Raw genomic sequence first — 26,103 nt, 5'->3', positions numbered from 1 at the left:
ATTGGAAAATTGTAAGCGTCCTCCGAAGCGAATGAGCTCTTTGTCGAGAAAGGGATTGAAAGCCGCTAGCTTAGACGATTCTGGTAGTCGACTTCCTTCGAAAAGGCCTCCTCTTGTGCCCACTTTATCTAAAGCAGCTTCGCTCGATGTATTTCTTCTGCTTGTAACTGATTTTCGGTTTGTCTGAGGCCTGTCTTCTGGGCATTGTTAGTAAAACGCAGAACCCATACCGTGACACGAAATACATGGCCGGCGGATTGATACTTCTCGTTATTGATAAGAGGTATTTTAGTCTCTATTACACAACTGAGTTGAATGACTTTGCGTTTCTCTTCTAAAGCTTCCGCAGGAATTTCGGATGTAGGGAACTTGTTTTCTTTCCAGGCTTCGTCTTTCACAGACAACCAGGGTGGACCTTGCCACCAGAGCTCACTCTATATTAGCTCTGGTACGGTACAGCCTCTTGATGGTAGATCCGCTGGGTTTTCTTGAGTCGGGCAGTAGGACCATCGTAGCGGCTCAGTCAGGCTTTGGATTTCTGCGATCCGATTTCCGACGAAAGGTTTCCATTGTTTTTCCACTCCTCGAATCCAGTGAAGTACAATCTCTGAGTCAGACCAGCATCGATAGCTCTTGATTTCGCCTTCCAATGCGTCTAGGACAAACTTCAGGAGTCTCGAACCGATCGCAGCTGCCATTAGCTCCAGTCTAGGCATCGTCAGTTTCTTTAGCGGTGCCACCCTTGTTTTGGAGGAAATCAGCGATACTCGGATCTCCCTTGACGACATTTCGTAACGCAAATATACGACGGCTCCATAGGCTCTTGAGCTGGCGTCGCAGAACATGTGGATTTCTTGCCGGATAGGCTTCCCTTCGGACTTGTCGTAATAGAACCTTGGTATGGAGATCTTCTGGACCATGGCCAATTCTTGACACCACTGGTCCCATTCATCTTGAAGATCTGGTGGTAAGTGTTCGTCCCAGTCCACCCCAAAGAGCCATAGTTTCTGAAAGAGGCACTTGACGTTGATAAGAAACGGAGAGAGAAACCCAATCGGATCAAAGACTCTGGCTGCAGCTTGAAGAACTCCCCTCTTGGTGTTTTTCTTTTCCAATAAAAATTCAAGCAGTGTCGAAACGTCGAAGGTGAAAGTGTCTGTGGCCGGTTTCCAGGTTATACCTAAGACCTTCAGCACTGGTGGAACGTTGGCTTTCGTCTCGCTGGTTTCCTCTGACGCCCAAACTGCTGATAGTTCTTTGGAATTAGTGACCCATTTTCGCAGATTCATTCCAGCCGTTCCCATGATATGTCTCGCTCCTTGCCATATCTTCATAGCTCCTCCAATTGTTTCTGCGCCAGTAAGTAGATCGTCCACGTAGAGATTTCTGTTCAAAGTCGCGCATAGATTCGGATGGATGTCTTCATACTTCTTGAAGTGATATCTCAAGGTGGCGGCCAAAAGGAACGGGCTTGCGGTAACGCCGAATAATACTCGAGCCATACGGAGATGAACGAATTCGGGTGATTCTGTCGACGATGGTAACCCTTTCATCCACAGGAAGCGAACATAGTTTCTGTCTTCGGGTTTCAATGAGATTTGCAGGAAAGCCTGTTCTATATCTGCCATTAAGGCTATTCTGTGTCTTCGGAATTGTATCAATACGACCAGAAGATCCGGATTGAGGTTCGGCCCTGACGACAGACATGCATTTAGGGATGGTACGCCTTTTGCGTGTGAAGAGGCGTCGTGAACAATACGAGTCTTCGTTGTCTGCTTGTCTTCTCTGACCACGGCGAAGTGAGGGATGTAATAAGCTTCTCCAAACTTCTGAGTGATTTCGGACGTCGGTACTCGTTCCACTATTCCTTGCTCTAAGTAGCCTTCAATGATACTCTTATATTCTTTATACAGGAATGGATCAGTCTGAAATCGCTGAATCAAACTGTTCATCCTTCTGGTAACGTTTGTTAGATTGTCTTGGAGTTCGGGTCGATCACTCTTCCAGGGTAGTTGGACTTCGTAACGGCCATCTTTGAACTGTATACTGGCTTCGTGCTTGTCGACGACTTCTTGATCTGATATTGCCAGCACCCTTGCTTCTTGTACGCCGAGTGATTCGAGCTCCCAAAATTTTAGTAGACAGGAGGCTATATTCCGGTCTTCAGTAATCGTCAGCATGACTGTTGAGGATCGTACTGCTAGATTGGCTGATACAGGAACAGGACCCAGGACCGACCATCCAAAAAGACTCTCAATGGCTACTAAGGGACCTCCCAAGCGGACGGTGTTACCAGGAACTATGGAATAGTAATGATCTACGCCAATCAGGAGTCCAAGCTCCGATGGTGCTGCTACGCCTTTGACTGATGTTCGATCTGTTAAAGCTATTCCTTTCTCTTCCATCTGACGACGTATTTGATCTCCTGGTATGCTGACACGCGCTCCACGAATGATAGGGACTTCGAGGACTTCAAGCTCAACACATTTTTCATAGTCAATGGTGCTTCGTAGCGTGACTGACTCGTTTTTGCTCTCGGAGGACTCCTTCTTTGGTCCCAAATGGATTCACCAAGACAGTTTCTTTGGCAACGACTGGTAAGTTGAGGGCTCGTGATATATCTTCTCGTATAAAAGACTGTTGAGCTGCGTTGTCAAAGAGACATCTTGCTAGGACTTGGGTAACTTGACTTTCGACGTACAGTAGTACTGTCTGTAGTAGAACCTGTTCATACGGTACAGGACTCGGTGGAAGGACTGTGACCATGCTGGCTATGGCTTTCTGTTGAAGATAAAAAGCGTTATCGGCTTTTCTCGTTTAGTTTTTTTAATAGGTTAAAAATGTTTATTGTAAATAAGATATATTTTTAATCACTAATCTTATCTTACTATTTTTTAACCTTAAGTGTATATATATTCGCTTACAGCGTTTATTATTGCCGTCACTCCTAATATGTCGTTCATCTTGTAAAGTACTCATTCTTAATAAACGTTTGTTTTTTTAAAATCACTACGTTATGATTTTCTTACTAGTTTCATTAGTTAGTTAGTGTAGGGTAGCTTTGCTGATTAACATTGGATTTAAAACTCCAATAGGTTATGGGCCCAGCACGCTCCCACTGCGCCACTCTGCTATGCTGATGATTTAGTATCCGGTATCCTGGTCCCAGTTACCATCTCAGTAATCCGTATCTTGGTCAACAGTTCCCGGAAGCCACCATGGATAGCCTACTTCGCCAAGACGTTGAAAAGCTGTCTGGTCCGGAGAACTGGAGGAGTTGGAAACGACAAATAGTCGACATCCTCACCGTACGAGACGTATACGAGATTCTTACTGGCGAATGGCTTGAACCAACGGAACCGGTACCTGGAGCAACAGCAGCAGAGAAGTCTGAATACACTTCAAACAAAAAGAAGTACCGAGTGGCGTTCAGCACGGTCCGTGGTATCCTCTGGTCAACCTTATCCAAAAAGGTCCAAAACATGATCACAAATTGCGAGACACCAAAGTACATGTGGGACAAGCTGCTCGAAATCTTCGAGCAGAAGTCTTCAAATCGTCTCCGAAAGCTTCTGGCGCAGCTCATGCGAACTACGAAGTCACCGGACGTCGACATGGCCACCCACATTGCCCAGATGTGTTCTCTCTGGACAGATATCTTGTCAACGGCACAGACAGAGAAGAACGTTACATTCGACGACTGCATCCTGATTGCCTGCATCTTCGAGTCTCTACCTCAGGATGAGTATCGAGAATTCGGTATGCCCTGGGACACGCTGCCAACCGAAAAACAGACGGTCGCAGAGTTGGAACGTTTATTGATTGGCCGTGCAACTCGAGAAGGTGACTCGTTCAGAGATTCATCTGGTCTGATGGCGAAACGCAATGCCGGAGGTCATCGCAGTCACTCATCAAACGAGACGAAAGGCATGGGACGTAAGCCAAAATGCACCAATTGCCGAAAGTTTGGTCACATAGCAGAAGACTGCCGAGGACAAAGGAAAACTCCTAGAAGGACGAGCGTTGACGAAAGTAATCGCACCAGCATCGGGGGTCTGATCGCAGCAAATGGTCTCGTTGCTTGCTCATCGTCTGAAGCAGCATGGTACTTTGACTCGGGTGCTACACAGCATATCACGAACGACGCCACAAAGTTCCTAAACTTCCGCAAGTTCGCTACTCCAGCAACTCTTCAGATTGGAAACAAGACGCAGATGACAGCGGATGGTGAAGGAGACATAAGGATTCAGTTCCGGATCGGAAAGAAACTATCAAGAGGTAGTCCACAATGTCTGGCACATCCATGACTTTGCCTGCAATGTTTTCTCGCTGAAAAGCGCAATGAAAAGAAACAAGAATCTGGAGTTCAAGGTCACAGCAAATTCTTGCGGTCTCTATGAAGTTGTCGGAGGCAAAAGGAACCTTTGTGTACCTGGCAAGGTCGAGAGTCTGTATCGTCTGGATATTAAAGTCATGCAGCCATCATGCTCCGCTCACATCGCAGCAGATCCGAGAAATGACCGGAAAGCAGATCTCCAAGTCTGGCATGAACGCATGGGTCATCAGGATAAACGGCATGTAGCAGCGACGTTACGGAGACTCGGATACGAAGTTCTAAACCAGACGTCTGACAAGCTCTGTGAAGGGTGCGTCTACGGCAAGATGACTAGGCACAGTTTCGGCACTCGTTTGGAGAAGGCTACGAAACCAGGTGTAAGGATCCATTCAGATCTCTGGGGACCATCACCAACACCGTCCATGAAAGGGAAGAAATACTACCTCCTATTCAAAGACGAGTATTCCAGTGTTTGAGCCGTATATTTCCTAACGAAGAAATCCGAAGTCGTCAATTGTTTCAAAGATTTCCTTGCTTTTTGCCGAACCCGCAATCTCAAAGTACAAGAGCTGGTCACGGACAAGGGGACTGAATATGTCAATGAAGAGTTCCGTCAATGGACGTCTCAAGAAGGGTTACATCACCGCAAGTCCATGCCATACACGCCCGAACAGGACGGGGTCGCTGAACGATAAAATCGTACGATTATGGAGTCTGTAAGGGCCATGTTGCATTCCAGATCGGACTTACCACCGAAACTCTGGGCTGAAGCGGTGAACACAGCCGTCTATGTCCTGAACCGAACAGCACCTACATGCATTGCTGGGAAGACGCCGTTTGAATTGTGGACAGGGAAGACAAACCCATCGATCCAGCATCTGCGTGTCTTTGGCACTGAGTGCTTTGTCCACATACCAAAAGAGAAGCGAAAGAAGCTGTCTCGGAAGGCGTATAAAGGTTTCCTGGTTGGCTATGAAGACAATGCAGACGGATATCGAGTTTATGTTCCAGAGCTGGACGACGTACTAAGATCACGAGATGTCAAATTCAATCCCGAGACGTGCGTTCCTGATTCCTGGATTCCTGTCTCTGGGGAGTCCTCCAGCCAGGGCGAGCAACTGACCGACGATTTCGTTTGCGAAAACCGGCCAACCAGAGCCACCAACTCATCAAAAGACGGACCAACCAGAGCCACTAATGCACCATCGGGCATGCCAACCAGAGCTGCCGACTACTCAAACGACGAGACAACCAAATCCGTCGAAGCGTCGGAAGACGTGGCTACCGAACACAATGAGGCAACAGTCTCTGACGAAATGTCAGACAACCGCTCTGAGAAGAGTGGTCCGGTACTCAGAGATCGCTCAACTCTCAAGAAAGTTCAGTCGTGTCATACCTGTTATCCAACAAATAAAGCCTTCCTGATCTGCGACACATTACCACAGACTGCCAGCGAAGCACGTTCCAGTAACGAGTCCACAGAATGGCAGGAGGCAATGGCAGACGAGCTTACAGCGATGAATAAACACGACGTCTACGAAATGGTCGATCCTCCACTTGGTCAAAAAATCATTGGAAACCGTTGGATTTTTCGTACGAAGCATGATGAAAATGGCACAGTTATCAAGTACAAAGCTAGACTCGTAGCTAAAGGCTTTACGCAACGAGAGGGTGTCAAGACCGGCGACTCCATGACGACCAACCCTTACAGCGACGCTGACTACGCTGGCTGTGAAAAGACGAGACGTTCAACGTCTGGAGTACTATGCCTAATTGGTACAACTCCAGTCATTTGGGCGAGCAGAAAGCAACAATCCGTTGCCCTATCAACCACAGAGGCTGAACTGGTAGCTGCCACTGAAGCGGCGAAAGATGTCGTCTGGATTGAACGAATCAAGTCTTTCCTGGGTCTCAACATAGACGATGATGTACCCGTACTCAGAGTCGACAATGCAGGGACCATTAAACTCATCAGAAATCCTGAGTTTCATCGCCGAACGAAACATATCAGTATTCGTCAGTACTACGTTCGTGAACTGGTCGAAGAGGGCGTCATCGACGTTATGTATGTCCCGAGTGAAGAACAGCTGGCCGACATTTTCACTAAGCCACTACCTAAAGAAGTCTTCACCCGCCACCGTCAGAATCTCAGTTTACGGCAGTACGAGAAAGTCGTCAACGAGGGCGAGTGTTGAAGATAAAAAGCGTTATCGGCTTTTCTCGTTTAGTTTTTTTAATAGGTTAAAAATGTTTATTGTAAATAAGATATATTTTTAATCACTAATCTTATCTTACTATTTTTTAACCTTAAGTGTATATATATTCGCTTACAGCGTTTATTATTGCCGTCACTCCTAATATGTCGTTCATCTTGTAAAGTACTCATTCTTAATAAACGTTTGTTTTTTTTTAAATCACTACGTTATGATTTTCTTACTAGTTTCATTAGTTAGTTAGTGTAGGGTAGCTTTGCTGATTAACATTGGATTTAAAACTCCAATACTTTCGGTGTCGTCGGCTCGAAGGTTTTTTCCTTTTCAGCGCAATTTTCTGGTGACTTACCCCGGCAGATCGACGTTTGGTGCTTTCGGTTGCAGATTTTGCATCTCAAGGAGGATCTGCATCGACGCGCTTGATGACCATTCTTGAGACAAATAAAGCACAGCTCTCGATCTTTGATGACTTCAAGTTTTTCTTCCAACGTTAGTTTTTGACAATTCTCGGCGAGATGTCCGACTCCCTTACAATATGGACATGTGCTGGAGACCGCTGTGCTAAGAGCAGCTGTAGTTTGTGGTCTTCTAGTACACCTGAACCCATTGTTAAAGCTATGAGTTTTACTTCGAAATGACTGACCCTCGGATTGTTTTTCGTCATCGAATTTGCATAATACGGTTCGCTCTCGACTCTCAACCTCTTTTCTTAAATGCTCAAGTAGACCGATGACATTCCATTGGTCTTCGTCCTCCAACTTTTTGCTGAACTCCAAATATATGTCCAACGGTAGCATCTTCATCAGGATCGAGTAGAGCATGGTGTAATATGTATCCAATGGTACTCCCAATGAATCCAGGCTTTTGATTTGCGTATCGCAGTTGTCATACAGCTCTCTGAGACCAGCGACGTCTGAAGACTTCTTGACTTGAACCAGGTTGAGAAGTTTCTGCATATGGCTCTGCATTGCTACGGTTTTCTTTCCAAACCGGTTTCTCAGGACCTCGATCGCCTTCTCATAATTTTCGTTACTGAGAGTTAGCCCTCCAATAGCGCTGGCTGCTGCTCCTTGCATGTACGGCCGTAAGTAATTGAACTTGTCGATATTTGGTAGCTTCATATTTTCGTGGATAGTCGTCTTAAATTGACCCCAGAAACTCTGCCACTATGTAGGTTCTCCTGAGAACGTCTGGATCGTCAGCCGTGGTAGCTTCACTTCGATTCTGCTCTCGTTTCTGTCCGACCTCTCGCCGTCATCTTTGGTTGACGTCGTTGAATTCGCTCTGGTATTGAGAAACGCTTTGACTCTGACTTCGATGATGTCTTCAGAGTAAGTCTCCACAGCCTCAGTCTCTTTCTCAATTTCGTCGCTCTCATCCTCCTCCTCTGGTTCTGGCAACAACTGCATTATGCGTTCGTTGAAATCTGCCAGACTCTTTGCTTTGTGCTCCAATACGGCCAGCGACTGCTCTACTTCTTGGACGATAGGCTCGTTGCTTGAAAGAAGTTCGTAAAGCTGTTGAATTATCTTGGTTGTTCTGGTTCGGACGGCTCCTCGTGCTTTCCTTAATTTCTCCATTTCTCGATAGTTCGTCTTACTATTTAATAAACGCAATTAATTTCAACTCATTTTACTCCCGGGTTTCGGCACCAAGAAATGTTCCATTTATCAAAGACTCAGATTTAAGAAGTTAAGAAACCAGTTTATTCCAACTTAGTCGATGTGGTTACAAGATGAAAGAGACAGCACAACTACATTAAAAGTAAAATGAGAGTGCCTTATATACATTAAATTATCGGCATAAAAAATGAACTACCAAACATAGTTCTTTAAATTAAGTGTGACATAAAAAAGGTTCTTGTTGATTTAATGATTTAAAGCGTAAACAACGCCATTAGTCGATAGATTGGAATCGGTCACCATAAAGTCCATAATGCGTTCTACACAAACGTTAAAGATTATAAGATAGTAATCTCTAGTATTGCTGATAATATATCATAAGAGTAAGTATTTTATTAAAAAACTGTTTGATTTTTTTTAATGATTTTAACTCGATTTTTTTAATGTGTCTTTTACAGAGGTAGGAAGAAAATATGTTTGATCAAAGTCTATTCATTTTGGTCCTGTACATGTTTCAATTTAACTTTTTAAGTTTATTATTCATTACTCTCACTGAACGGTTCGCCTAAAGCTTTATTTAATTTTGTTATATTTTATATATTGGATTTGGAATTCCAAAAGTAAGATTTGCGTTGAATTCTCCGAATGTTAGGGAAGGTTCGCTGTTTTTAAAGTTCATTTTGGACCTGTACATGTTTCAATTTAACTTTCTAAGTTTATTATTCATTACTCTCACTGAGTGGTTCGCCTTAAGCTTTATTTCATTTTGTTATATTTTATATATTGGATTTGGAATTCCAAAAGTAAGATTTGCGTTGAATTCTCCGAATGTTAGGGAAGGTTCGCTGTTTTTAAAGTTCATTTTGGACCTGTACATGTTTCAATTTAACTTTTTAAGTTTATTATTCATTACTCTCACTGAGTGGTTCGCCTAAAGCTTTATTTTATACTGTGATAATTTATATAGTTAAATTGTAATTCCAAAAGTAAGATTTGCGTTGAATTCTCCGAATGTTAGGGAAGGTTCGCTGTTTTTAAAGTTCATTTTGGACCTGTACATGTTTAAATTTAACTTTCTAAATTTATTATTCATTACTCTCACTGAGTGGTTCGCCTTAAGCTTTATTTCATTTTGTTATATTTTATATATTGGATTTGGAATTCCAAAAGTAAGATTTGGGTTGAATTCTCCGAATGTTAGGGAAGGTTCACTGTTTTTAAAGTTCATTTTGGACCTGTACATGTTTCAATTTAACTTTTTAAGTTTATTATTCATTACTCTCACTAAGTGGTTCGCCGAAAGCTTTATTTTATACTGTGATAATTTATATAGTTAAATTGAATAGGGACTTGGCAGCGCTACGTCAGCAAATTCTGCAATACTAATTTAGCGCCATCCACGGCATCTACGTGAAGTATTAAAAAAACGACCGCCATGATGGTCATATTTTCCTAATTCCTGTAATTAAAATGGCTCAAAGATGTTGTGTGAAGGGATGCAGAAGCTTAACCGGTAATTTAAATGAAAGTAGGGAGAAAATAAAATTCCATAGAATACCAAGACCAATAGTTAATCATGGCGAAAAAACTAGAACTTTATCGCAAGCTAGAAATAAACAGTGGTTTAAACAACTAAGGCTTAGCCCTGAACTAGCCCGAAATCATCACCGGGTATGCTCCACTCATTTTTACTCAGGTATTTGTTTTTCTTTAGTTTTTTTTCTGAAATAAGTGAGTTTGGAACGTTATAAAAGCTTATTTCCAGGAGCTCCAGCTGCTCTCTTTGATGATTCTAATCCAGACTGGATTCCAAGTAAACACATGAGTTTGGATGAAAGTATAAATTCAAAAGAGGAGGCAAAGCTTTTGTCTAGGGTTAACCGTTACAAAAGGAAAAATAACAGATCAAAATCCAAAACCAGTAAGTTTGAAATTATATTAAAATTGGGATTGAGGTTCTGTTAATATTCTGTAGAAATATTTACGTAACTTATGAACTTTATTTTAGATAGCAAAGTACCTTCGTTTGATGGGAAACAGCATTCAACTATCCTTTCATCAACCATGTCCTCAGTTAATGAGGAATCATCGGATTTAATTAACAAGGAGTCTTTTGCTACAGATGTGGAAATGTTTAATACGATTGCTGGGGAATCATCAAATAACGTCTCGGCTGACATATCTGCCATCCTAAACAATACCACCATTGAAGATACTGAATTTGTTTTTAACAAATCAATTGATGTCAGTCTTGGTTTGAACGAAGTCAGTGACGATAGTCAACTACACAAATCCCTAGAATCTAAGAGTGTCTCCATTCAAACGGATTTGAACAAGAAGATTCTCGATGCGATGCTAGTCAAATAAGAAAAAAATATCCGGAAACAAAGTGTTTACGTTCAAACGGAATATATTTTTTCTATTAATGTAACGACACAAACTGATAAACTAGTTGAAGATGGGAGTACACAAACATTTGCCAAGTTGTGCGATTCATTTCATTTAGAAGAAGCTATGATAGCTTTAGGAAAAGCTGAAGCCCAAATGAATGAATTAAGGGCAACGTTAGAAGAGAGACAAACACTTCTTTTGAGTTACACCAATGAGATTCAAGACAAAATTTCTGAACTAGAGCGGTTACGTCACCAGTTGGAAATGAAAACCTTTTCCGAGAATTACTTTGTTGGAAATAACGAGAAAGTAAAATTTTTTACAGGTCTCGAGACTGATGAATTTTTAATGAGAGTTGTTGACGAAGCAAAACCATATCTATTTCATAACTCAAAACTATCGTGTTTTCAACAATGTGTTTTAACCTTATTAAAGTTAAGGCTTGCTCTCACGAATAGAGACTTGGCTTATCGTTTTGACGTATCTGAGAGAACGGTGGGAAGGGTGTTCTATAATACCTTGGATGCTTTGGCAACAAGACTAGCGAGATATATTCACTGGCCAGAAAGGCACAATGCCAATGTCTTTTAGAGAACATTTGGACACGAAAGTTGCGGTAGTAATTGATTGTTTCGAAATATATACGGAAAAACCATCTAGTGTAATCGGACAAGCCGAAACGTGGTCAAATTATAAGCATCACAATACTGTGAAGTTTCTTATTGGCATCACACCTCAAGGCACTATCAGTTTCTTATCCAAAGGATGGGGTGGCAGAGTCAGTGATAAACACTTGACTGAAAATTGTGGATTTTTAGAGAAACTAATACCTGGGGATGTAGTTTTAGCCGATAGAGGGTTTAACATTCCGGATTCTGTTGGGCTTTATTTTGCTACAGTAAAACTCGCAGCCTTCACCAAAAATAAGAAACAATTAGACCCAAAAGCTATAGAAGAAACACGAAAAATTGCGAATGTAATTATACACGTAGAAAGAGTTATTGGTCATTTACGTCAAAAATTTTCTATTCTGCATAACAAAATCCCAGTTGAACTATTACATGGTGCCCCAGAGGAGGATCAAGCTAGTATCGACAAAATAGCTTTAGTAGCATGTGCCCTTATAAACCTTTGACCGTCAGTTGTTCCATTGGAATAATTTAATTTTGAAGTAATTGAACGTTATCAGTCTTGTGATTGTTTAAGAATAAAAAAATTGAAATGACTAAGTTGTATAATTTAATTTTAAACCAATTTGGCTATTTTTTTTTATAAAATCAGGTACTTAGCAGATTAAAATCTGGTACTTTTTAACTAGTTTATTTCAGTTTCCTTTCTTTGGGATTGGCGAGTTTTAACACAATCTGGACAATACCATTTCTTTTTCTTCGGTGGAACTTTTATTTTCAAGCACATGGTGTGAAACCATTGTAGTTTACAGTTCTCCCCATCACAGGCTATCATTTCAGAACCATCATCTTTTTTGTTGCAGTAGCACCATTTTTCATCACTATCACTGTCTTGGTTTTGACCGAAACAAAGTTTGCGTGGACTTAGAATGTTTAACTTTTTATCATTAACGAGAGATTTATCACAATAACTTGTACTTTGATAATTTAGTTTATTTGAAGGCTTTTTGCCATTTTTTGAAGGGCTGAACATGCTCAACTTAATAGCATGATGACTAGATTCTTTTGAAGTATTATTTGTTGGACTGAAAATGAGACTAGTTGCTTGACTAGGAATATGTCCTTGGCTATTCTTTTGGGAAGTTACAAGGCAAGTTGGGGTGGAACTGGGATTAACTTGAATTGTTGAGCATGACTAAGAGGTGCTTGTAAGGTTCCCTTGACTATTTATTAGGTGCCTATTTGCTGGACTAGCAATATTTCCTTGGCAAGTGGTTAAACATGTTTTGGAAGGACTTGTTATTTTTGTTTGTCCGATGACTGGGATTATCTGGTCAGGCACTTTTACTTGACCTTGACATTCAGTGTTGCTTGATGTGTCCTGAATGCTTTCCACAGGACAGTTCTCTCTTGAGAAAAAATTTCCTAGCACATTTGAAAAAATTTTCAGCCTTTGGAATGTTAAATTCCCAAAATTCTACATCTGGCTTAATCCTCTCAATGTGGCAGTCCACTGTTGTCCACACGCAAAAATCAGCGTAGAGCGCAGCTGTAGTAAATATTTGTGTTTGTACCTGATAATAGTACGGATGGTCCTTTTTCAGTTTATATCCCTCATTTAATTTTTCTAGGCATGAATTAGAAGGCTTGTCTTTAAATGACATATTTTTCATGCTGAAGGGAGCCTTGATTTCAAGGACTCCCTTACCGCAACAATCGCATGAAATGCTCCCATCAGGAGACGCTCCTAAATAAGGGAACTCTTGTGTAAGAACAAGGCCCGAGGCTTCTACCACAAAATTTACATGGTTATCTTTTGTTAATTGAGAATATACTTTTCTAGCTCTGTCTTCGTTCTCCAGGCCCCATTTAGTAGCTTCCGTTGAAAAAGTGTGATTGGCTGGGTAGCAAATAACTTTTAACAATGACAAGGAAGGCATGGACGGATTGGAATTACATGCCCTTTTAAAATTGGATGCGGTAATCCTTCCTGCGCGTAGTCGCTGCCAAAGTTTGCTTTTCGATTGTAGTTTTGTTTCCCTTTCGGCTCTACTAATTTGCTGATCTGTGAGAGAAATGTTTATATTTTCACAGGCAATCAAAAGTTCATTAAATGGCAAAGCCACTTTTTTTCAGAGTACAGGTCTGGTAAATAGGTTGGATATTTTTATCAACACATTTGGGTTTGAAACTTTCGTAAACCTCAGGCAGGGTACGCAATATCGCAGCTCTGGGATCCTTTTCAAAAAGTCAACGATTTCTCACGTTGAATTCCTCTAGGCTCATGACAGGAATTGGTTTATGTTTCTTAATATTTGATTTTATACTTGAGGACTTTAAACTTGTACCAGCTTGGGCAGAGTCTATTGACTCATCAAGAAGCTTTTGCTTAGCTCTGGCAGAAACTAATTCCATATGTTATGTCTTTCATCGTTGGAACTTTCCAGTACGCTTTTTTAGCCGTCACTGTCACAATCTCTCTGTATCTAACAGCATATTCCCCATAAAATAATAGAGCTGCGATATGAGTGCAGCGCTCATCCAAGCCAGCCATGCACGTGCAATGCCCTGATTTTATTACCCCAAACTCATTTGAAAGCGGAGATTCTCTCAACCTTCGAGAATGTAACACCTACAGAAGATAGTAATTATTATAGGTAAATCTATACGTACCTATGAAAAAATAAGTCAACACTTACCCTGCATTTAACTACAACATTCTTGGACTTTTCAATTACTTTAACTGCAACTTGTTGTACGAAACCGCAAACGAATTGATTATAGGCGTCCAAACCTTTATAATTTTTTAGTTGTTCGTAAGTGAACGGCGAAATTCCATAAATTAAATAATTATATATATCTGGGTAAAGAATCGGTGGGAGATGCTCGAAATTCGTGTTTGTGCCTTGCTCTACGTTCTCCACAGTAGAAATACATTCACTCTTTTTTAATTTATAAGGGTCTAAGCCATTTATATAAGAAATCTTCTCTAAATATCGTTTTTGCATAACGGGCGTTAATGAATCTAAATAGTTTTTACTAGACACTTTTCCAGAAGGCTTCATTTTTATTTTATTCACGATTCCACGTTTAAAAGGAAAAAAAGATGACCATCATGGCCGCCGTGTTAGTTGATAAAATTTCCGCTAGAGTACGCTTTAAAAATGATACGTATAACCTGACGTCACACCTGTGCGACCCCCGTACCTTTCCCCAGCTGCCAAGTCCCTATTCCAAAAGTAAGATTTGCGTTGAATTCTCCGAATGTTAGGGAAGGTTCGCTGTTTTTAAAGTTCATTTTGGACCTGTACATGTTTCAATTTAACTTTTTAAGTTTATTATTCATTACTCTCACTGAGTGGTTCGCCTAAAGCTTTATTTCATTTTGTTATATTCTATATATAGGATTTGGAATTCCAAAAGTAAGATTTGCATTGAATTCTCCGAATGTTAGGGAACGTTCGCTGTTTTTAAAGTACATTTTGGACCTGTACACGTTTCAATTTACCTTTTTAAGTTTATTATTCATTACTCTCACTGAGTGGTTCGCCTAAAGCTTTATTTTATACTGTCATAATTTATATAGTTAAATTGTAATTCCAAAAGTAAGATTTGCGTTGAATTCTCCAAAAGTTAAGGAAGGTTCGCTGTTTTTAAAGTTCATTTTGGACCTGTACATGTTTCAATTTAACTTTTTAAGTTTATTATTCATTACTCTCACTGAACGGTTCGCCTAAAGCTTTATTTTATACTGTGATAATTTATATAGTTAAATTGTTATTCCAAAAGTAAGATTTGGATAGATATTAAAATTAAGCTTCGAGAAGCAGTAATTTCTAGAGTACATTTTTCATTCGATAGTCTTAATTTTTATAAGGAATAGTATTAAATGGCTTAGTTTTATTTTGCTTCTGATTTAAAAATAAATTTTATTGTTTTTTTACATTTGTATAAGGAAGGTTATTTAATTTTTTAATAGTTTAGTGCGAAATTTATTTTGTTATATAAAAATTAAATAACTATATAAGTTTTGTAATTTATATGTTAACTGCTAATACTTTCAGAGTTCTTGTTATTACTATCAAATTGTACACTTGTTGCTGGATTTTTCCATTATCTTGTATTTTAATGTTTTGAATAAAATTTTAATATCAAGTTTGGCTTTTTAAATTATTTGTTCAGAATACGATATCCAATGAACGTTCTAGTTTCATCCCTATTGAGCCATGATTGAACCAAATTAAAGGTCTAAAGACATCTCTAGGTTTTATAGAAAGACATCCAGGGGACGACCGCCGTAATAGCCGTTGGACGTCCGAAAACTCGTCCCCGGGACGTACTACGGCTATAGACATTTGGACGTCCTTTAACGTCCAACCGACGTCAACCCCGGATTTTGGGATGTCCTACGGACGAAGGCAAGATCCGAGTGTGACGTCTATCGGATGGTCATAGGACGTGTTTGTGTTTGCTGGGGTATTAAATACGTCTGGAATGAAGGTTAAAGAAACAGAAATACTCTGTAAATATAACTTTATCTTGCTGTATTTTTAAACAGCAGAGTGTCCAGTAAATTTAACAGGAAGCATGACAATAAAAAAAACAGTCAGAGTTGGTTGTGAAATTAACAGCATTCTGCTGGCATCTATGCTGACCGCAGCTTACTGTAAAATTTGCAATAATATTTTTCTGTGTGTACCGATTAAAACCCACGTGACGTTTTCCTCTTGGGCCATTTAAAATTGTAGGGTGGTGGAGTTTCTACCCCTTTGCCTCGCAGCAAGAGGAGCCCGGTTCAATCTCAGCATGTGGCACTGGATGCAAACTCAGAACCGCTCCTTCTGCGTTGAGTTTCGGAGTTTTCCCCAGAGCTCTTCGGTTTCTAGGTTTTCATAAAAACTTTGAGATGTAACGATACAAGTAAGAGTAGGGAGCCGTTGGCTCGCTTGTTGTAAAGGGCTTGCCACCACCCTCATACGCATTGAACCCAGCCTAAGGTGGTACCTAGCTGAATATTACTTAGAATACAAGACTGAAGTTCGGGACAAAGACGACCGGCTACAATGGATAATTGATGGATTAGAAACTGTTCGCCACACAGTTGGTATCTTTCAAATAGTTCGAGAATCTTTTGTACGACAAGATCATTCTTGTATTAGAGCCGGAGGTGGCCATTTTAAACAATTTTTGTAATGTTTGAAATAAAATAAATTCGCATTTGTAAAATGAAGGACTAGCGACAATTAATACTCAAGTCTACTAATGACATATTGTTTCACCATTTAAATCAAATGATTACTAAAATCCAGAAATTGAAAGCATTTGCAAGTACCATTCCACTTCCCAAACATTAGTTTTTCGTTTTTGTGCGCTTTCCAAAATAAGAAACAGGATTAAAATCTGGGAAAATACTACGAATTCTTATTCACCTCATGCAAGTGGCTTGTTTGAAAAATTTCTGACCGTGTGTAACAGTGTCGATTTAACTTGATTCTTTTAAAAAAGGGATCTTGGCATTAATTAAATCATTGTAGGATTAGGCACACTTCTGCTAGTTCAAAAATGCAATTTTGGCATTTGCTTTGGTGTTTATCACTTCACCGTTAAAACTCAAATGAATAATAAATGGAAACTATTGGGTTCAAGGCAGAACACCGAACTTCTCATTACTGGCTATTTCTTTGATTTGGGCTGGTTTTTGTGGGCCTTAAACTCGGAAACCAATTGTTTTGAGACCCTAGTTGTTCGGACATTTTTGACTCACTCAGATCGTAAGAACACCCCTCAAATTTGCGAAATACTTATCCGTAATACCCTGTATATGTTTTATCATTTATTAGCTCAAAGCTAATATATTAACACATTCCACAGTTTTCTGTATCACAAAATACAACCTAATCGAACATTTTTAAAGGGTACAGAAACTTATGAAATATGGTTAGTCTTATTCTATGAAACCCAAATCATAAATAAAAAAGTGGACTACATCATTTCAAGGAAGTAGAACATTCCATTTGTCAATAAAATAATTCGATTGGCCTGTTTAATACGCATCTGTGTCGCCATATTGGTTGATAGCATATTAGTCCTTATGTCTTAAGACAGCTTGGATTCCTTCACAGTACTAATGAGCACAAAAACTTTATTTTACATTGAAATAGTATCTTTTTAGTTCTTCTTAAAACATTTTTTCCGACATCAATGTGAAAAGGTTGTTTGCGCTTCTGCCATCAGGGAATGTGGAAAATTTAATTTATTCATCTTAAATCCAAGGTCTTGCCATAAAAGCGCAATAGCATCTTTCAGGACCCGTGCTTTTGGGTACCTAAATGTGAGGGGCAGATCACTAAGCTTTAGAGTGGCCTAATAATCATGATTAAATGATTAAAAATTTAATCATGATGAAATCATTTTAATCACGATTTAATCCATTTTATCACGATTTAATCCATTTAATCACGATTTAATCCATTTAATCACGATTTAATCCATTTAATCACGATTTAATCCATTTAATCACGATTTAATCCATTTAATCACGATTTAATCCATTTAATCACGATTTAATCCATTTAATCACGATTTAATAATTTAATCACGATTTAATAATTTAATCACGATTTAATAATTTAATCACGATTTAATAATTTAATCACGATTTAATAATTTAAATCACGATTTAATCATTTAAATCACGATTTAATCATTTAAATCGCGATTTAATCATTTAAATCGCGATTTAATCATTTAAATCGCGATTTAATCATTTAAATCGCGATTTAATCATTTAAATCGCGATTTAATCATTTAAATCACGATTTAATCATTTAAATCGCGATTTAATCATTTAAATCACGATTTAATCATTTAAATCGCGATTTAATCATTTAAATCACGATTTAATCATTTAAATCACGATTTAATCATTTAAATCACGATTTAATCATTTAAATCACGATTTCATATTTTAATTGGTATATAGTCTAATTTTCATATTAATGAACTTAAACTATTTGGTAAAATACAAAGACAAGTAGTGTTTTTCTAACTGTTTAATAATAATTTTTCGGGTAAATATCGGTAAATATACCATTTTATCACAGCTTTATGACAAATTTTGTAACTTAAAATGTTTGTAACGTTTATTGCAAAATCGATATTTTATTTGCCCGAGTCGAAGCCCGAGTTGAAGCTCGAGTTGTCATTCTCGTCTTTGTAATAGCAGTCTTTTTTGAAGTCTTTGGGGTACTTCCGGAGGTCGCGAAAACGGTCGTCTCCTTTCGTTTTTTATTGGACGTTTTTGTCTCTTCTCTGATCCGTTGGTTGCCGTTTGACTTGGTGTCTTTCCAAGTAGCTCTTTTGATTGAAGTTTGGAATATTTTCTTATTGCTTTGGTGGACGTTCCGTCTGTCTTTCTTGAAGAATTATCTCGGGAATTATTTCCTTCTCTTTTGACCGTATTCCGTATTTCTCGAGTTTCTTTAACTGGGGCCGACGTTTTAGTGTTCAAGAAACTAGATCTTCGACATGTACTTCGCTCGGAATTTCCCGATCGGGTATTCACACGACCGATCTGCGATTTAATAAAATTTAAACCATCAATATCGAGTTTCAACACAAATTTTTCTTCGATTGCTTCGCTTATCGTAGGTTTGGAAATGGTATAAAGGTAATTATCTATATCAGTATACTCATGCGACTCTGAAGACACGATAGAAATAATTCCATTTGCATCCCACGAGTACCACGTGCAAAGAACACCAATCCCTTTCTTGCCCTTTTTTGGAGCCGTTGTTGGAGCGTATTCTCTGGTATAGTTTTTCTCTTTACTTTTACCAGTCATGTAGGTAAATTTCAGCACTACTCCTACCCTCGCTCCTACCAAATGTCCTAGATTATTTATTTCCTTAAACAAACACCACTCTCCGGTTGACATTTCCTTTCTACTTTTAGGTTTATCGAGGGGAAGGTTGGTTGGTTTAGATTAAGTGGTTTTCAGTTCTTTTGCAGCTACCTTTTCAATCGGTCACTGCTAAGGGAGCAATCTGAGTTAGACAAAAGCCAACATAATGTCGTTTTCTTCATAATAATAGTTCGACCTTCAGAATCTGTTATTGGTACGTATGGACTTGGTTTAAGATCGTCTGAAAATGTTCTTATTTTTTCGGTGTAGTCGGTTATATTTATTTGACCTTGCAGTGACGCTACTAATGATAAATCCTGCGATAAATTAGAATTTATTTTCGTAGCCCTTTTTTCGGTCGATTCATCTACTACCCCAGACGAGGCGTCTGGATATTTAAACAATTCGGTCGCATTTTGAACGGAGTGTAGGTCATCATCGTCGTCAATTTCTACTTCGAGTGCCAGATTTTTCGTGCAGTTGAAACGGGCACAATTAAGGAGTCCACTTGTTTTTAACGTCATACCAAGTCTAGCAGCCGTTTCAAGAGCATTATCGTTAGAATGAAGTATAGCTTTAAGAATTTCGTCGTTGTTAGGAAGCTCCGTTGGAAACATTCCAAGGACTCGTTATCTTTTTTGATTTTTCACGTGGGAATTCGTATTTGTCGCCTAGGCTATGGGAAACGTCGAGTAGAACTTGCAATTTTTTATTCGTTCAATAATCATTTTCATAGAGAAATTTACCACCGTAGAAAACGTTGTGGTCATAGATCGAAGAGCGTGAAAAAGCTGTTCACAAGGTTGGCTGCTGTAAAGCCACGGCAAGAACAATTTACACCTGTCAGTTTTTCGCAAGCTCACAATGGTAAACAAAAGAGCGTGATAATTAATCTCTACGCAAGTGTTAAGATTGGTTGATATAAAAGTTTTTCCCAAGGTGTAACCATTTTCTAAAAGCCACGTTCGCCATATGCGAAGAGAGAAATTAGAATACCACAGGTTACTTAAGCGTTCAATTGGACTTAAACTTGGGTCTAGAAAAGAATTAATTGCTTTACCCGCGATTGACAGATAATTTACTGTTGCCTCGGAATCAGGAATTTACTTCAGCTCATCTAATACGCGTATATCAGTTATTTTACTAACAGCGCCGAAGTTCATTTTGTCAGCTACGTCAATATCTCCCGCGCACAATAAATGATTTGTCTTGTTAGAATTCTCAATCAGCATTTTTAGGTGGCTTTTACTCGCAATTTTTGGACCCATAACTAAATCAATGTTGGGGTTGAGTAAACGGGTTCTGAATTTTGTTCCGACATGTGTTGTGTCCTGAACGAATATTAAACCAAACCCTGATTCAAAATCAGCCGAGAACCATGTTCTCCATTCTTTTGGAATAATAGTTGATTTTTCAGTGCACGGTAATCCAAGACGGCTTGAGGTAATCATAGCTTTCAGTAGTTTAGAATCACCAACGGACGACGCACGGAGAATAGTGATTCCATAATTCTTCGCTTCAATTAACATATACTGCCACCGGTTTAAAACGTCTAGAGCCGTAAACCTGTTGTCAGTTCCGTAAATTGCAACGCAATATGGAGCAGTTGCTACACTTAGTGGTTGGGCTAAAATTGCGTAGGCTGGTCCCGCTGGATTACTCTTTAGAAAATGATTTTCAATTTCTTTAGCGGTACAAGCTGGAAAACAGCAACGCACTGGTGTCCCTCGAGTTTCGTCCAAAGGCATGGTGAAGCCAACGAGCTGGTTAGTGTTAGGGCATATTAATTTTTACCAGTGATTCTCGTGGCGTCATCGCTTATCCATACAACTGGGTCTAAGCCTCTTTCTTTTAAATAAGCGGCTAGTTCTTTAAAACGAAAAAACCCTTCGATTAAGCCAGATCCTTGAGATTTTACAACCCGCTTGGCTGTAGAAAGTGAAGGGAGTGGTAAATTTCCACTAAGAGTTTCATAGCCCAAAGGCCCTATAAGATAATAAAAGCGTATAGATATCCAGCAAACAATCTCTGGCTTTCGTCGTATCGATTTCCTGATTTACAATGAATATTTTTATCTGCACTTTCTAAAAGTTTCTGTAAAAATTGACTATTTGTTCTATCGAGTGTTCGATAGCCTCCATGTTTCGTGAACTTTCGAGTTGTATCATGTAAAATGGACTCGGGATATTTATTTTTATTACACAACATTTCAATACCGTTTAATATTAGGTAGTAGTCGGTTAATCGAGCTTGCTTTCGATCGACCGATCTATATAAAAGTCTTTGTCTCTTTTCTAATCGAGTACGGTTTCTATGAAAACTTCAAATGCTCTTCCCGGAGCTTTTCCATTAACAAGGGCCCGGTTTACATTTTGGGAGAGGATTGGCCCTCTAGTATTCTCCCTTGTACTTCCCCCAAATCTTTATCCATATTTTCTGTAGGTTTCGTCTCAGTTAGTGTTGGGGTTTGATTTGTTATATTGTTTTCAGAAGGATCTTCATCATCAATAGAAATAACCGAGGGCATAACGTCCTTAGATACTGTTCGATAGGAACCGAACTAAAAAGGAAAATAATCTTAGCTTAGATTGGTGACTCTTAAAGGGCAACGAAAGTGGCGTTTGGCAATGGGAGAAGACCGAGGAGAAGACGTCAGCGGAGGCTGGAGGACTGGAGACCGGAGACCAAATCTTCCAATGGAGGCCGGAGAACTGGACACCGGAAACCAGCCCTTCCAGCGGATACTGGAGACTGGAGACCGAAAGTCTGGCCAGCCTATGCGTCATACTATAACTTCGGGCACAGTAGCCCCTATTTCTAGCATTTTAGACCTGCCGAGAGACCTGCGCCCTTAGTAGGCTGCATGTTAACTAAATCGCGTTACGTTATCTACTTTTCCCAATGGCACTTTTGTTTCACTTTAAAGTGAAACGGCCAAGCGTTAGCAAATTAAATAACCATACATGTAAAGTCCATAGAAAACTAATCTAAACGAAACAAGCGAGGGTGATTAACTTAAATCCACCTAAATCTAAAATTATTACTCACCGAGCTTACGGAACTGATTTTTTTCCGAGGTAGATCAGAGGTGGAATCTTCTTTAGAACTGGCGGACCTCTTTAAAAACGATGACACAGAGAGTTGTCCTTCTTCTTTTTGAGGATTGTTTAGATGTAATGTTTCTAAATGCGCTTTAAAATTTGTTACAACCCATCGCTTTCCATCAAAATATTGCTTTTTTGTTTTTTGCACCCTGGACAGTAAACTGAACCAGCTGGCTTTGAGTCTGCTTCCAAACGATAAGACACGTCATCAAATGATATTTTGACAATTAGTTCTTTTAAATTTGGGCGTCTTTCTGTTATGCTCTTTATTTCACGGTAAAGCGCGAAAGTGGGACTTTGCCGATTTTGTTCGTCTGCAATTGTATTTGTATTGTTAGGCATGATACTAGGTGTCTCGTCGGATCGTAGGCGATGTGTAGTGGCAGATTTCTCGGTTATTTTATTAAATGCGTTCGGTTTTCTCAAAAAGTCTCTTACTTTGAATAAAAGATTTCTATGGCCCGAAAAAAATTTTAATTTTGAGGAATTTTTCAAAAAAATTCCGAAAAATAGTTTTCGTTTTTCATCGTCCTCCAATAGTTCATACACGTCCTTCCTTGCAAATTCTTCCATTTCATTAAAGTCGCGTTCTTTAAGATCCATTAAAGAAATTCTATTGTCGAATCCCATGGTTTTCATAGCATATTTGATGAATGGAGGTATTGTAACCTTTAATGCGGTTTCGACTGTATTCCAAATTTCATTTTCTTGGACACCAAATTTATCCGAGAATTTATTTCCCATTTTATTACTTTCATTCGCTATAAAAATAAATAACAGTTAACTTTCAACGAACGGAAAAAAAACAATGCAGAGTGGTTAGATATATTCCAACGTCGAAAAACGTTACACTTGGTTAAGGCTCATTAGTAGGAAGAACCGGGAGTAACTCTGTATTATTACAATAAAGTTAAGCAGCGTACGTACCTTTCAAGAAGCAAAATTGTATCACCAAAGACTATTTCGAAGAAAAACTAAATTGTTAATAAAATATTAATAAAAGTACATGTTATTTCTGGCGAAGAGGAGCGGGCAAAATCAAAACACGTGCTTCAGCTTTTCTCTACCGCTGACGAGAGCGCGCCTGAGTGGGCGATCGTCTTGCCGTCTCTCCCGTACGGCTACGTCGCCGTTTTGTTTTAGTTTCGTTTTCGACACTCGTGTCTTGATTTTCAGTTCTTCCCGAATGTTGTTCTCGTGTGGCGTATATGAAATGGCCGTCTGGGCTTTTGCGTATACACTTCAGCGTTTTAAAAAAATATTACGGTGTTTTACTTCTCTTTCTTCATAAATGCTTTGTTTTAGTTTGTGTTGGTGACTAAGGCTTTGGGCTGACACCACATTGTGTATAGCGGAAAAAAAAACCAAACTCGTGTCTTTTCACTCGAAGCCAGCGCTAATAATGAATTGACTTAAGAGCTCACTTGAAAGTCCCTTTAATAATTTTAATCACAATTTAATCATTTTAATCACAATTTAATCATTTTAATCACAATTTAATCATTTTAATCACAATTTAATCATTTTAATCACAATTTAATCATTTTAATCACAATTTAATCATTTTAATCACTTTAATCGAGATTTAATCCTTTCAATCACGATTTAATCCGATTTAATCATTTCAATCATGATTAAATCCGATTTAATCATTTGAGGGAGACCTAATAATCATGCTAGTGATCTGCTTCTCGCCTAAATGTGTTTTGAACCGAACTGTCATTTAAATTTTTTAATTGGGTCATTCTGTTGAAGACTATAAACGTATTGGTTTTCATCGTCCTCTGAATCCTTAATAGAACGTACACACAGATATCAGGTAAGCAAAGAGCGTGGTCAATTTCAATCTAAACAACGGTTCAAGGCCTAATAGATTTTAATAAAGGCTGCGCAAGGCTTAATAAAACGAATTGCAATAAATATTAATCTAATACTAAATGTAATAATTAAAAGTTTTATAAAACACATATACTTCATGGAATTAAAATGTATTATTGACTAGCTGAGGAAGGACCGCGGTCCGAAAGCTTCTAATTGTAAATAAAATGTTTTTAATTCCATGAAGTATCTGTCTTTTATAAAACTTTTAATTATTACAAAATAGCCATGGAACGCAATTTTAAAATTTATAACAAATACTGAATGTGTTTATAACTATTTACATGAACATGTACCGGTACTTACCACGTAGTCGTGTGACATCATGAAAGATCTAAACGTTATGAGTACTGATATTAATGAAAAACACCAAAATGTAATTTGAATTCCTGAACGTCGAATGCCATATTTCTTTCCCAAAAAATGCAATATCATCACCAAAACCTAAAAAAAAAAACATGTTTTCAACGAATTGATTACTAGTACAAAGCGAAGGTTTCCATATAAAGCAATATTAGAAATAAAATATTTCCATAAAATCATAAATTATCGTGATTCCGATGTAAACAAAGTGACATGTTTCATTTGCAAAAGCTATTCATATAAGTTTAATTTATAGCATATTTTGTTAATTATATTTGAAGTTTTTTCAATTACATCTTCCAAAATAGCAACCCTAGTGTAAAATATTTTGGTTCAATTTCGTGTTTTAAGTTTTCAATTCCTTGTATTTTCTACATAAAATCTGACAGTTGGGGAGTTTTATCATATTTGTGTTAAACTAAAATCTACCTCATTGCCAATTCTCAGCTTATTAGCCAGTATGTTCGATTAAAACTTTAAAGTTCCTGGTAAAAATCCCATAAGGAATTATAAGAACATTTAAATTTAGGGTTGAAAAATCAATTTCAAGCGCCATGGCCAAAGAAAGCACAAACATTTCCCTTTTTAATATTTGATCGTTATATGAAGCCCTACTATATCTCGGTCGAGCTTCAACAAGCGCGATAAAAGTGAAATATCAGTTAAGCGATGATAAGACACAAAATATTAATTATATATTTAAAAATATATTATATATATTAAATGTGTATTAAATATGTATTTATTATATATTAATTATATTTTAAATAAAAATTAACTATATATGAAATATATTAATTAATTAATTAATTAATTAAGTTTTAAATATTAAAATACCAAATTTATTTATTTCATTAAAAAACTTGAAGGTGCACCAATATATTTTAACTTTTCAAAATTCATTCTAAATCATCAATTTAATTTTAATTTATTTAGAAATAAAATATTTTTTTTATTTTTCTTCTGCAAGGATTTTTCATTCGTTTATATTTAGAACTTTTCGAGAGGGCTTTTTTTAACATGGAGATTTCTTTATATTATTCCAACTCTACCTTGCTGTTTCAAAAGCCTTATTTAGGACTACAAACAATATTCATTTGTATTATACCTTAATGCCACATGCACTTTCATGTAGAATTGGTAAACTATCTTAAACAGTTTCCTATCATATATTGCTACCTTTAACCATACACAATTACTATTTAATGAGCTAATTAAGTGGCCCTACAAATATCCGTTTACCGACTTGTAATCGGTACTAACAGAGGGTACGGTTGTTTACCTTAAAGGCTGGTTCACACGGACACTGTTTTCTTGGTTTTCTCTATTCTCTCGTTTTACCTCCGTTCTGGCGCACAGGGAAAACGACTGTATTTATATATAATAATTTATAATATTTATATATTTATATATTTATAATTTGCCTGGTTTTACAGCCGCGAGCGCAGCCGGTAAACGACAAATCGGAGGACCTTTTTTGAGGGGCGTTGTGCTCAACCAATCAGCGAGCGTTATGCCGTCACGTGACGGACGCAAAATTTCGTAAGCCTTCTTTTAAAGACTTACAAAATCACTCTTTAAATCACTGAACGCTTTTAGCTTGAAAAAATTTGGTTTGAGCTAGAAATAGTTTTAAGTTCGCGCTCACGCTGCAATCGCTTCTG

The 26,103-nt window shown here is 38.3% G+C and overlaps 3 protein-coding genes across 3 annotated transcripts; 1 reads left to right on the top strand and 2 right to left on the bottom strand.

Moving 5' to 3' along the window:
- Window positions 1-434: 434 nt before the first annotated feature.
- On the bottom strand, window positions 435-2,405 carry LOC149949747 (uncharacterized). Its single transcript, XM_090169483.1, has one exon. The coding sequence runs from the start codon at window positions 2,403-2,405 to the stop codon at window positions 435-437; it is 1,971 nt and encodes a 656-aa protein (XP_090025609.1).
- Window positions 2,113-24,418, bottom strand: LOC149949745 (uncharacterized). Its single transcript, XM_090169287.1, has 2 exons — window positions 24,383-24,418; window positions 2,113-2,781 (listed from the first exon to the last, which is right to left on the bottom strand). The coding sequence occupies exons 1-2, from the start codon at window positions 24,401-24,403 to the stop codon at window positions 2,497-2,499; spliced, it is 306 nt and encodes a 101-aa protein (XP_090025413.1). The 5' UTR covers window positions 24,404-24,418; the 3' UTR covers window positions 2,113-2,496.
- Window positions 9,608-10,538, top strand: LOC149949746 (uncharacterized). The gene is made up of 3 exons (XM_090169055.1): window positions 9,608-9,867; window positions 9,937-10,092; window positions 10,180-10,538. Exons 1-3 carry the CDS (start codon window positions 9,642-9,644, stop codon window positions 10,536-10,538), a joined length of 741 nt encoding a protein of 246 aa, XP_090025181.1. The 5' UTR covers window positions 9,608-9,641.
- Window positions 24,419-26,103: the final 1,685 nt, after the last annotated feature.

This window comes from Leiobunum rupestre, chromosome 3 (assembly GCF_980474605.1).
Source record: "Leiobunum rupestre chromosome 3, qqLeiRupe1.1.hap1, whole genome shotgun sequence".
Classification (NCBI taxonomy): Eukaryota; Metazoa; Arthropoda; class Arachnida; order Opiliones; family Sclerosomatidae; genus Leiobunum; species Leiobunum rupestre.
Note: the sequence above shows the minus strand (reverse complement) of the source record. Positions and strands in the feature narration are given on the sequence as shown.

Coding starts and splice junctions, on each gene's coding strand:
- LOC149949747 (XM_090169483.1), bottom strand. CDS start 2,405: ATGGAAGAGAAAGGAATAGCTTTAACAGATCGAACATCAGTCAAAGGC.
- LOC149949746 (XM_090169055.1), top strand. CDS start 9,642: ATGGCTCAAAGATGTTGTGTGAAGGGATGCAGAAGCTTAACCGGTAAT. Junction 9,868..9,936: donor CTCCACTCATTTTTACTCAG/GTATTTGTTTTT, acceptor GCTTATTTCCAG/GAGCTCCAGCTGCTCTCTTT. Junction 10,093..10,179: donor CAGATCAAAATCCAAAACCA/GTAAGTTTGAAA, acceptor ACTTTATTTTAG/ATAGCAAAGTACCTTCGTTT.
- LOC149949745 (XM_090169287.1), bottom strand. CDS start 24,403: ATGATGTCACACGACTACGTG. Junction 2,782..24,382: donor TGATGTCACACGACTACGTG/GTAAGTACCGGT, acceptor TATCTTCAACAG/AAAGCCATAGCCAGCATGGT.